The following is a 13,459-nucleotide window of genomic DNA, read 5'->3' as shown; positions in this document are numbered from 1 at the left end:
CCCATGCGCAGTCAGCAACAGACGTATTCCCTACCAGCATCCAACCTTAACTGTCATACCATTAACCGCAGCAGATTTACTGTGAAATCTGGTTTCATTTGTTAATGCAAATAAATAAATGAAATATATCTGGGATGAAATCTGAAGTAAGGGACACACCAAGAGAGATGTTTCAATGGATTAAAGTAAGCGAGAAGGATACGTGAACTTCACATTATACACAGGTCATGTCCACGCGGTTGGTCTGCTCGCCGTTTAGGCACAGCTAATGAAATGAATACACTTAGGAACACACACACACACACACATATATATATTTCAAGAAAAATAAATACATCTATTTTATTTAACTATTGCAGCGCATTGTCTTAGGATAGAGAGCCCTCTGGTGGTAGATTAACACATTACATTCGATTAATTTATCTATCTATCTATCTATCTATCTATCTATCTATCTATCTATCTATCTATCTATCTATCTATCTATCTATCTATCTATCTATCTATCTATCTATCTATCTATCTATCTATCTATCTATCTGTCTATCATCCAGATATACGGAGTAAAAGGGCAACAGTGTACAGCCGCTGCTCCTTCACAGTGCCCAGGCTCTGACAAAATATCCCATCAACCATTGCAATCAGCCCCATCATCCAGAGGAGTGCAGCAGTGAGTCGTTTATAAGCCCGGCGCTGATCACTCTCGCAGTGTCCATAAGGGAGCAAGAGTGTACAGTTGATGGAAAATACCATGATGTACTGTAACAGATAAAGCCGTTGTTCACAGTGATAAAGAAGCCTGGCTGGTGTTTTGAGTCTCAGAAGTGAGGTATATGTGACTACGATGACCTGGATGACTGAGAACCTTCACAGACATATATGTGACCGCACAGCTGATGGGCAATGTCTCAAACAAACATGTTGGGATGCTGGTAGAAAATAATTTGTGTAACTTGTAATCGCTGTGTATCTGCACTTATATACGCGTAACACAACGACATAGCAGCAGGAAACTGAAATTTGAATGAAAAGATGGCAAACATATAATTATGTATATATAGGTATAAAAGATTCCGTTTCAACAAATTGCTTTAACTGTTGTCCTCTCCAGGTGGGTGCGCTGTGCCTGCATGCAAGCCTTTCTCATACTCAACAAATTATCGGCATCCAGTCTAAACTGGGGAATACCTATCACAGATAAGACATGACCACAAAGCCCCAAATTTGTTTCTGGAGCAGAACAGCGTGATCTGAAGCGCCACTAAATGCAATTATCTAGCTCCTGCACTGCCACAAAGTAGACAGGGAAACATACTGAAGCATGTTTGCTTGTCTAAGATAATTTGGAGTTTTTTGGCGTGTGGAAGGTGCGGGCAGCCTCTTTCTTTAGTTGTATCCAACCGGAATGCAAGCGTCAAAGTCACTGGCGTGCTCCTGTATTAACGATAAGAACTGTATCCCACAATAACAGGCTCATTTAACAAATATACACGGCACAGTGGGCTTCTATTTTTAAAATCATATGTCTATTCTAATTATATGTTAGGCGTTTATTTTAGTCATAGCAGTGGTAGGCATGTCCTGGCGGAATCTCATTAATATTAAAACCGGGAACTAGTTAAATAGATCTGATTTCTTTCTTTTTTTTCCTATTGTGGTGCATGAATTTATCTTCAACGTGCTCCGGCTGGCGTTGGAAGTAGTTCCGGTGGTTTAGCAGCCGAGCGGAGCACTGAGACCCGGGATCTTTGCGTTGATGAGCGCAAATGCGAATAGCGGGTCGAGTCCTCCAGTCTTGACTTGTCGACTGACCACAGCAGCGGTCAGTTTGACGCCTGCAGAGCGCCGTGCGCACGCAGCCAGAGTGACAGCGCAAAGGCACCACAGGAGCTTTTTTTTTATGTGTGTGTCTGTCTTCGAAGGGGATTTTCAAGTGCAGAACAGCGTCTGGAGCTGCTTGAAGCAGAGTGCACAAATTGAGCCGGTTCTCGTATTCGCGTGCGACGGTGAGTAGTCCGTTCACAAGAATGTTTGAATATGTTGCTCATTAGGATTTGTGACAAATGATCGCACAGCGGTGGTGCTCAAAGCCAGCGGTTTTTGTTTTGTTTTTGTTTTTTACTTAACGGCAGGCCATGACAAGTTCGCTGTCTGTGACAATATGAATGCATGCAAGCGTTGCATTGTGCCGTTATACCACGTCTGCTGGATAAAGTCAACTTCCCTAAGTTATTATCTCGATGCTACCGTCGGCACAGCCAGGCTGTCTGCTTACAAGACTGTTAGGAAAGTGGTGCTTAATGGAACAATTATCCAAGCAGTGAATTGTACGGGACGCGCAATACGCGGAGGACAGTGCCGGTCAGAGATTTAAAATAAAAGACTTTTTTGAAGTGATAACAGGGGAAGCATGAAGCCTCGCAGCAGAGGCTTACAGAAAGCTGAGCTCCACAGTGATGCAGTTGTCTATCCATAAAGCAGTTCAATTGCTTTATGTTTGATATATAAATATATATAATAGCGAATCAGCTATGCATTAACAAAACACATTAATCTTCTAGCTCACATAACAATGGAAGGAAAAAGTAGTATAAGGAAAAATGAGCCTTTTTCCTTGTAATTGGCATTGTTTAACAGCGTGAGGTATTTTATAAAAGTTTAGATTATATGAACACTGGCAGTGTGTCAGTAAGAAGCTGTCTGTCAGTGTTTGTAGATGCTGATGTCTTTGTTCGGTCGTGGATTTCAGAGCCTCTCCGTGTCAAGTTTAAGAGAATGTATTAAGGATATTTAATGTATATTGTATTAAGACTTAAAAAAAAAAAGACCTAACCCTGATATATACTTTATATATATTGAGAGGGAGAGTATGAATTTACTGAATACTTTAAAATAAATGATTTGAGCTACTTGAAGATATTAACAGTTTAGCTGATGCAGACACAGCTGCCCTTGAGCCATGCATGCAGATGACTTTTCTTTAGTTTTCCAGCGAGCTGAGTTTGGTGATGGTCCAGTTTTGCTCATTCACTGTGGATTTCTTTTCTATAGGCTGCCCATGAAGACACCATAGCTTTAACATCAAAGGTAACCGTCTAATACCGACAGGACTCTTTGTCTTACATTATGCTGCAGTATCTTTAGCTAGCCAGTACTATACAACTTCATCTCGCCAAAAATATTCAGACAAGGGGAGTTGGGGTTTGTGTGTGTGCGCGCGTGCTCGTGTGACAGACTGAGGAAGCGTTAGAGAGAGAAAGCCCTGCTCCTGATTTGGATGCGTCTCTAATTCCTATCAAGATGAGAGCTGTCTGAACAGATTTCTCTCATCATTATTTGCTCTGAGATTTACTTGTGCTTGTAAATGGTGTTGATTGAGGGTAATTTGGCTTTTTAATTGCTGAACAGCTGCCACACTCACTGCTGATTGCCATTGTAGACTTTCTCAGTAGATCACTCATAGACCCCTAAATGCCTCATTAAAACGTTATGCAGAATCTCATGAAACGTGGCGAGAAGGAACCCTTCATAATGTTTTACTGATTTGTGTTTTATCATCAGAAAGGTCGTTGTAATTATCGTCAATGTCAGCAAATGCAATGCCAAGAACCGAGTGTAGTAATGACTTTTTGAAAGTTGAATTAACGGGCTATTTGTGGATGCACTACAGGCGTTTCAGTCTCTTTGATAAAGATGAACTCCATATGCCAGTTTTCAAATCGTATCTGCCTGTCAAAATTTTGATGTTGTCTGTCTGCATATTCATTATGACTTGTAATATATTCTTTTTGCGTGACTTCACAAGACGTGTTGAGCAGCCAGGCTTTCTTCTCAGTGTCTGCCAAGAATGATTTGCCTCCCAATTAAAACGTGATGGAGTTTGAGACGCAGAACTTCCCACAAATTTGCGACAAAAGTGGGCTTTGTTAAGCAGTTTATATCTCTTAAGAAACCTACACTTGGTCTTTTTGCGTCACCCTGTTGAATTAAAAAAAGAAAGAAAGAAAAATTACAGTACACATACACACATCCTCAGCATTAAAGCTGCTGACAGAAAAAAGTGAATAACACTCATCGCAGTGCAGTATTGTGCTGGGAAACCTTGAGTCCTGGCACTCCTGGTGTTGACATTACTTTGACACATACCCCACACCTAAACATTGCTTCAGACCGACCACTGCGACACAGTGATGACTCTCCCTGACAGCAAGCGCTTCTCCCAGCAGCACAGTCGGCCCAGAGCACAACCCAATCCCAAATGGAGGTCCCAGTCCCATCAAGGGTGAGCGGGATGTTGGGGAGCAAATCATGGAGAGGCCCCACATCCGGCTGCGAGACATTACAGGGCAGCTCAAGAGATTCCGTGTCCAAAGTGGGCTGTTAAGTTGAATCTTGTCTCATCTTAACATTTTTATTTGAATCTTTTCATCCATTCCACCGAAAACCACCATCTGTGATGTACTCACTGCTCTGATTTCAACAGTTCAGTCACTGCTAACCAGTTCTTCCCATTTCATTTTTTCCCCTTACCATCAGGGTGATGATGTCGCTGTTGCGGCATCTTCGATATCATTCAGCTTCTCTAGTAAGTTTGTCCTGCGGTCAGATCTACTCCGACTCCACCATCTTAGACCGCAGCCGATGGTTCTCCTTGTTCTGCTGCGAGCTGGAGAGCCACACCAGCCAGAGTCTGCTGCAGGCGGAGAACTGCAAAGCAGAACAAGAACTACGATCGACAGCTGGAGTCAGAAGAGTTGGGAGTCTGTCAGTGGGATGAAACGCTCTCTGGAGAGGCAGTTAAATATACTGCTTCGATATTTATTTGTCAGAAAGCGGCAATTAAAGTGTTTGCGGAGAGGCACCTTATATGCGCTATTAATTAATAATGCATTAACAGAAAAAGAAAAGCCCCGCTGCTACTGCCACAAATAGAATCTGTGGGAAACGCTGTGTCGGGACAAGCGGCAACTTTACGCATGAGGCAGGTGGTTTTATTGTTCTTGCAGATTGGTGTAGAATCAATCCCAGCATCCTGGTGCCTGGGCGGTGCTCATATAGAGTTTTGCTTTATTGATTAAACCCAGCATGATCAGTGTTAGCACGCATTATTTCAGTCTTTTTTTTTCTCTTTTTTTTGCAGCTCATAAGTAAAATCCAATCTCTTTGACATGCTGTGGAAAAATATTTTGCCTGAATTTACAGCAGCATTGACGCCTGTAAGCAGACACACTGTGTGCTCGCCTTATTACACATGTGCTGTTAAAGACGGTCGGTGTTTAACCCTGGAAAGATCTGTTTGCTTAATGAAGAACTTAATAAGTAACAATATGCTTTTAGCAAACACAGACACCCACGCTCCTCTGTTACACAGATTGATCCCTGAGAGCCATCTTCCACTCTTTATCGTGGACACTTCCGCTAGAGGGGTTGTAATTTAGCTGCCTTGCTCGAAGATAGCGTGGCAGTAGCTATTAAAAGAGGTGAGGAGGTGGTCTTGTTTGGTTTAGCAAGAAAACCCTTTAATCTGCCTCTGTAATTACCAGGCCATTACTGCGTTACTAGGGCATCAGGTCACTTTAATTACCTCCGGTCAAATCAATAATCAACTGTTTAAATAATTAAAGTGATTGTTTAGATGACCCGATGTTACCCGTAGATATGAAAAGCGTCATGCCCTGGCTGCTATACATTGATTAGCCACAAGATTAAAACTGGGGTGACCACCACCCCACCACCCCATCAGCCTTGTACCTGAGCATCCTGCTTGATCTGATTTGGATCTGGGGAGCTTTGAAAGCCTCGGGGTCTCTGTGGTGTTCCTTGAGCCGCTTCTGAGCTCTTATGCCGATGTGGCGAGGCGTCATGTGCTGATGTGCTGTCTTTTGCTGTAGCAAAGGGGAGGGAGCATGGTCTGCAATCATTTTTAAGTGGGTGGCATATTTGAAAGTAACATACACATGAATGCAGGAACTGAGGTTTCCCAGCATTACGCTGCATTGTAATGAGATGATTATTAGTCATACTTGATAGCTGTTCATTTCCCCTTTTAGTTGTTTTTATGTTTTGGCTGATATACATATCTACGCAGATGATGTTTGGCAATCTAACGCGGCGGTCTCCGTCGTCTGGCTGGGAAGGCGATATTTTCGACAAGGCATTAGAGCAGACTTTCTCTCTTTTTAAGTCCCTCTAAGTTCCCTGAGTGCTCCCAGTCACTGTGATTTTTTGTCATGTCCCCAGGAAAGTACACATAATTTGAATTCGAATGTAGCAAATCCTTTTATCTTGTCAAAATCCTCTTTGATTCTGTTAGTAAAAGCATTGCTATGATTTGGAGGGGGAAAGAAAAAAGAAAGATAAGTAAAAGATAAGATAGGGGATGATCACTTTTAAAGGGCCGTCATTTGGATTGAACTCGCCAGCAGCGTTGCCTGCAAGACGAGAGATGCAAAGCTTCCACTGCTAACCTGATGTAAAGCTTGCATCTTGCACAAGCTGAGAGCGCTCTGCTACTCTGGTTAGGTTTTAATGAGTAACAATTGTTAGCCAATTTGCATGTAAAACAATGCAATTATAAACAAGCATCAAAAAGCTGTAATACTTCTAAAAATGTAAATGACTCTCCATTATAAAGTGCAACAAAACCTAAGCCATGCCTCCAAGCCAGGGCCTCTAGGTTTTTGGATGCTTGCTTCCATTATTAATGCTATTCACAAGCCAAACTTTTTTAGGTTGGTGCAGTTGGGCGCTTTAATCTATTTTTGCTGTAAATTAATGAATTTTTAAAGAGGACTAGTCCTCGCTGAATAGGGCTGGATGTGGGAATGTAGTTTGAGTCGTGGTGACGCAGTGCTATAGCCCTCTTTACTGTGCGAAGCGTGAGTTCACAAACAGCATCCCATCGCTCTCTCGGGACCTTTCGTTGGGGGATTTTTCCGAAATGCTGCACTCCTATGTTTTATTTATGACAAAATATGCCTTTTTAACTTTGCCGTTGTCAGAATCTGGAATTTTGATAGCTCTTTCCTAGTTGGTGCTAGTAAGTCTTCTGGGTCGCTAACTCCCTCTACCTTGGCAGATGTTTTCAGGTGTAATGCTCTGTGTGGGCTTAGCGAGTTAAATATTTTATTCTAGGCCTTGAGGGATTCAGTGGAACCTACTGATTTTTCTTGCCTTCTTTCAGTCAGGTTTTCTTTCAGACTTGAGAAAAACAGTGTGAGTCAGTAATGTTCTGTTTCAGTAGCGATGCCACCGGATTGACTCGGTTGACACGAGCCAGCCAGCAGGTTTCATACACACACACACACACACCCAGAGAAAAAAAATGATTAAAGTGTTGTTCTGTTATGGATAAATTATTATCCTTGGTATGAATGTATCCACTTTTTTTCTTCTTCTTCTTCTTTCTTTCAAACTTTCATTTTCCTGACCACTCTCTTCTTTAAAGACTCAATGTATCTCACTGTGTAACAGTGCGTTACATCGATGCCTCTCCAGGTCTCCTTTTAAAAACAAGTAGACAGTATCAAGTTATAATTGCTTAACCCAGCTCCATTGAGGGATAAGGAAACAGCCACTGCGAGGGCATCTGATTTGCCTTGATATCTCATAATTGAACCTTTTCAGGGGTGTGCTTTCTGTGCTGAAGCAGAAAGTAATTAAGATGTTCAATACGGGTTTTTTGGACCTTTTCCTTCTTCCTTTGAATGGCCCACACTTTGAGACATGACAGCGCTCAGTGTGCCTACAGACTTTTCTTTTGACACATTAGCCTTACCCTTGCCAAGGCAGTCCTTCCCAGAAACCCCCTCTGCTCTGCACGCTCCGGGTGGGTATTTTGTCATTACTTCATTTTCCTCTGAAAATATTTTGATGCCTCTTTCCTTTTGGCTCCCTCCTCCTCCCCCCAGCCCACCTCGCTTTCTCTCACCCATCCCCCGTCACTCCATTCAAAGTTCTCTATTAAAATGCAGAACTGTAAAGCCTCTCTCAGTCTAAAAGCCTGCTAGCAGCAGGGGACTGTTAGCTGTTAGTGATGCATACAGCTGAGTGAGTGCATCACAGCTACAAAGTCTAATGGGTGAATACATTCAATCACACACATACCCTCAACTCTTTTAAAGGGACAATGTTCACAGTCATGAAAGCTCTATCCACAGTGCAGAGAGTGATGCGTTTAAATTCTTAGGAGGAAAGAGATTTCTTGTTCATAAATGTCTAAATCCTTGCTTTTTTAAAAAAAAAAATGCTTGTAATCTCTTCTTTAACTGCCAACTAATATATCACAACTGTCACACTAAGAAAGTTAATATTTTACATTCTTCTTTTTTTGTTCTTTGATGGGTGAAAGATAAGAAATCTAAAATATCTTGTTTTTTAAGCGTAATGCAAACCGCTTCTGTCTCTGAATATGCACAACCATACTGAAACCTTGTTTAATGAACCCGTGCCGTTTCTGTGTGATCCTCTGCCAGAATCTTCTCATTTCATCGCCACCTTTATTTCCTCTTCAACAACAGTCTCTTTGAAATAGATCTTGTCTGTATGTTGTTTTTGATGTTTCCTGAAGAGGGATGCAGAGTTCAGCCTTGTAAGGTTTTGACAAGTATCAGCAGGAATTGTGTTGTTTGCATCACTGCCCAGTCACCGCATTCAAAGTAATGCAACAAGAAGAACCTTTTTTTTTTTTTGGGGGGGGGGGGTGCTTTTTCTATTGAAAAATTTTATGCCATCATCAAACGGCAGACATGAGTGAACTATATGGGGGGTTTTATTCAAGTATTTGAACCAAAGGAGCATTGGCAGTACTCAAACTCTGCCACTGTACATCATTTTAGAAAGTATGCACTGCTTTTTCAACATAGAAAACCATGGACAATTACTTGTCATGAATAAACTGTCCTTTCTGATAACGTATTTGGCACTTTTTAATAGAGTCTAGCACTCAAACACGTATGCATTTGGTGTAGTGTAGTGTATTTCTACAGAAGGCTGATGTCTCCCTGATCTGCAGAGATATACAGTGACTGAGATCTCTTTTCTCCAGTTATCACTTTTCTTCCTTGATCCCTGTTGTGAAACACAGTCGATATCATAAAATAAAAGGCACAGTGCTGAGGTTAGCTTAGTCACCGTGGGCCCAGTTGACTGAGCCAACTAGGTAATTGGTTGCGTCTACCCGCCCAGCAGGGCTCCTCTCCCCAGAAGCCAAGTCAAGTCTTCTCTCTGTGCTCTCTTCTATTACTCATCATCCCAACACCTCACTATGCTAGCGGTGTGAAGCTACACCGTGCCACCGTGCAGCCAGCCCACGCTCCCAAAACTTCTCAACAACAGCAGCCACGGCAGGTCGAGGCTTGTGGCAGGCTGATTTGCAGCTTGAGCCTCCTTTTTAATGAGGGGAAAATAAGTACTTGTTGTTCTGTGTCTTGTGTGTCACCACCCCCTTCCCCACATACCCTGCACCACTGCAACTAGTAATGCTACATTCCCTTTAGCAAAAAAAAAAAAAGAAGAAGAAGAAGGTGCACTAATTAAGATAGCTTCCTGGGATTTCGAAGAGGGGGTTGGAAGAAGCTTCTCCCACAGTGGCAGGGCCTTGAGGAGGGGGACAGGGGTAGTTTTGTGCAAAAAGCCTCATCGGGCACATCTCTTCTGTCAGTGCCGCTTTCCTTGCACTAGTCCCCCCCCTCCACCCCTTGCCTGGGTTGTTTAGCTTGATGAGTCTGGTGCTAAATATGTATTTTTTTTCCATGTGTAATTAAGCAGGGTTTTGCAGGAGCTGGGCATTTCACTTCTTTTTCTTCCTTGTATATTTTGCTCTCCAGGGGGATTGGTGAAAAGACAGACAGAGGGGTTTGTGTTCGTCTGTACGTTTGTGGTGGTAGGCAGGCTCATTGAAGTTCTCCCACCTTGATTATATACAGCATGAATGGAGACTGTGCGTGGGCCAGTGGGCTCTTTGTTGTTCAAGGACATTGGAAGGTTATTTCGCAGGATGTTGATAAAGGTTTGGCTGTAGATTTCTGTATTAGTAAGAGATTGAATTCATCCAACCATTATTAACTATTCAGACTCTGGGCCTCTGAGATTTACCTGTATCCCTTAGAGCGTATGTCGTTCGTTCTTGGTGCTCGCACGAAACAAGAAACTGATCTTGAATCAGAGCGAGGTTTGAATGCAGCATCTTCACTCCTGTGATGAGTAACAGTTACATGACATTCTCAGCCCAAAAGTGACAAATCTACAAATGTTCTGTGACTGATTGAAGTACAGAACAATTGGTGAGTAATTTCTCTTGGGTGTACCAAATGATTCCCTTTGTTTTGTCCTGAATCACGCTCAAAGTGCCCACTTCCAAAAAATAGTTCAGTCTCTGTGTAACAGAAGGTACAGTTTTAGGTCCAGTGTTGCTCTAAAAATAGCTTCGAAAATCAAATGTTGAGGGTTATTGAGGTTTCATTTTTTGGGTCTGCCTGGCAAGGACCTGAAACCCTGAGGGGGGAGGCAGTGGGGTGGTTGTGGACTTGACAGAAGAGTGAGACACGTCGAGAGTCGGAGAATTAGAACACCGAGTGTGTGTTTCCGTGCGTGTACGCGTGTCTGTGTGGAGGGGTAGTCAGAGAGGGGAAGGGGACGAGCCTTTCGGCTCCTCCAGAGGGTTGGAATTCCTCCCGAGCTGTTCCCCCCATTTGGCAGGCACTTGTGAAAACAATTCCCCAGCTTTTAGTCACTCGGCAGATCCAATTGCCATTTCCACTTTGGAGGGAATGAGAGTGCGAGGCAATCCAGATAGACAGAACACAGAGAGAAAAAGAGAGAAGAGTTTTAATCGGGTTGGACAGATGCCGAGGCCAGTTGAACGGTTGTGCGATATTAATATCTTATGAAGGATGTCTGGCAGTCCAAGCTCACCGTCTTGTGTGGTTTGTGTTTGTACGTTGCAGCAGCGGCCATTACAGAGGCTAAATGAAGATCTTGTGAACATGCACGAGGGACGAGCTCTACCTTTCACTTCGGTGACTTCCTCAGATGCTGTGGCCCAAAGAAAGATGGAAAGGAATGGGAAGAGTAAGAAACTTAACTCTTACCTAGTCCCCCATGCAGCTTTGCTTATCACTGTATAATTAATGCAATGAAACAATTTGATTAAAGTTTTTGTTTGTTTGTTTTTTTCATATCCATAGCTCACGGTGCATATCATATTTATTCACACTGTGACAGAACAAGTGAGCAACATGCCAAAATATTTAGTTTTCCATTATACAGCGCTGCACTGTATGCGGAGAATATTCTGCAAGTTAACATCTGTGTGTGTCTGCCAAGTGTTCTTTCTGCTCCAGCTAAAGGAGATGAATAGACATAGTAAATAAACCTCCTGCTCTTCTAGGCTTGAGCCAAGACTGCTGCACAGAACCCATTCAGTGAGCCAACAGGAGATCCTCCATACGCCAAGTCCCTGAGCCGTGCATCTTCCCTTTTGACCCCTGACCCCTGACAAGACAAACACTATGACCTCTGAGCTGGAGAGCAGCCTTACTTCAATGGACTGGCTTCCCCAGCTCGGCATGAGGGCAGCCATTCAGAAGGCCGACACGGGACACCACCATGGCCACCACCACCACGGGCACCACCACCACCACGGGCACCATCACGGGCACGGACCTGGCAAGAAAATGGTACATTTGGACCCAGGAACCACACTGGACCAAGAGGAAGCAGCACAGCACAGAGATGGTAAACCGCCCTACAGCTACGCCAGCCTCATCACCTTTGCTATCAACGGCTCACCGCGCAAACGGATGACCCTCAGCGAGATCTACCAGTGGATCTGCGACAACTTCCCTTACTACAGAGAGGCAGGCAGCGGATGGAAGGTAGGACAGGATATAAAAACTGTGTTTTGTTCTTGTTGTCTGCAGGTGAACTGGTTCTAATGTGAGTCTGATTTCAGAATGGGAATTTTTTTTCACAAATTATGATGGCTAACAGTTTTGTAATATTTTATTTATTCAATGATTTATTTAGGTCTGTCTTTCAGCATCTTTGTATGTCAAATTTATAGCGAAGCTGAAAGGATCCAAAAATGCTCCAGGTCTGATCATGTGGTACATCACCAGCCTAGTATAAAGATTAAACTGGGTGGTTCATCGAAGTGTACTTTATTTTAGCTTTTTCATTCATTCAAGACAACGACATGGTCAGTGATTTACTATTAAACAATCTTCGTCCTCTTATTTTAAAGGTTCATTCGCTGTTAACCAGCAAGCTCCGGTCTTTCCTGTCTCAGAATCATCTGTAGGCAGACTCCACAACCTTGAACTGCGACAATATACAATGTTGTATATATACACACTATCCAGTGTGTTAGTTTTTTGTGGGGTTTTTTATTTAAACTCTATAGTACAGTTAGATGGATGTATTGACATTTAGTCAAGGCTGTTTTTTTACGGCAAAACTTTTCTTGCATTTTTACATTTATTTTTCGATTTTAGTTGTTTGCCTCCTTTACTATTCAACTGATTAAATGATTAACTGTCAAATTGAAGATTTATATACAGACACTGATGAAGTTTATCATCTGTTAGGACTGGAGATAATCGACATTGTTTGGTCATTGTTAGATGCTGTAAAATAAACCTCCAGGTAGAAGTTTGTAGTTTTATTCTAGAGCTCAGAATACTGCCCGCTTCTATTAAGCATCAGTCCAACATGCTTCTTTAAATGCTGTATCTTATATCAGTCGAATCGATTATATGTTTTACATCTTAGACATTTTAAGCTAAACCTAGATTTGCTAGGGGATTTGTAGGGGAATAGATTGGACTGAAAACGGAAACTGGATACTTAATTCAGGTTTCTATGCTATTTCACACCCATATCCTCACACACTCATAATGCTAGTGATCAGAATGCATAACCCTGAACCAGTTGTAACCCAGAAGAGCACAGAACCCTGTTAGTGAACCAAGAATGATTGACAGATGCATTTCGTCTCATTCAGATGACATTATTAAATCCTTATGCAAATGTAGCTATGCAAATCCTGGCTAATATGAGCAGAAAGGTGGCTGTGTTATTGGAGACAAATGAATAGATCCCTGCGGTTGTGTCTTGGGGATTCTCTGCCTTATTAGCAAAGAAGGGAATGGATATAGTCCTTCTCCTGACACTGGAAAGGCTGTCTGCAAACTATCAACCAATTCATCTCTCTGAGAGCAAGAACATTTTTCTTCTTCTCTCATTATTTCTCAGTCTTACGCTTTCTATCTTCATCTCCCAAACACTTGCTCTCCACCAAACCCCCTCTCCCCTATTCTCCTTCACTCTCATATTCACTCACTCACTCCCCTCCTCTCTTCTTTTCCCCGCGTCTGTTCCCCGTCTATAATCTTCAGCACACCGTTCCCTGAACGGAGGCATGCCAGGTACGGCGACAAAAAGGTTATGATAAAAGCCA

General features: G+C 42.6%; 1 protein-coding gene across 11 annotated transcripts in view; it reads left to right on the top strand.

Annotated features, from left to right (window-relative positions):
* Positions 1-1,239: 1,239 nt before the first annotated feature.
* LOC113013014 (forkhead box protein J3-like) overlaps positions 1,240-13,459 on the top strand; it is an 81,344-nt gene continuing 69,124 nt past the window's right edge. For 2 of the 11 annotated variants that reach the window (XM_026153528.2, XM_080295675.1), the window contains exons 1-3: positions 1,263-2,006; positions 10,947-11,070; positions 11,390-11,876. In XM_026153528.2, the coding sequence (XP_026009313.1) occupies positions 11,511-11,876 (366 nt within the window). In that variant the 5' untranslated portion in view covers positions 1,263-2,006; positions 10,947-11,070; positions 11,390-11,510. Of the gene's footprint in view, positions 2,007-3,051; positions 3,088-10,946; positions 11,071-11,389; positions 11,877-13,459 lie in introns of all 11 variants that reach the window. The other 9 variants (XM_026153529.2, XM_080295677.1, XM_026153535.2 and 6 more) reach the window with 9 other exon arrangements.

The sequence above is a fragment of the Astatotilapia calliptera genome, chromosome 20 (assembly GCF_964374335.1).
Source record: "Astatotilapia calliptera chromosome 20, fAstCal68.1, whole genome shotgun sequence".
NCBI lineage: Eukaryota > Metazoa > Chordata > Actinopteri > Cichliformes > Cichlidae > Astatotilapia > Astatotilapia calliptera.
Note: the sequence above shows the minus strand (reverse complement) of the source record. Positions and strands in the feature narration are given on the sequence as shown.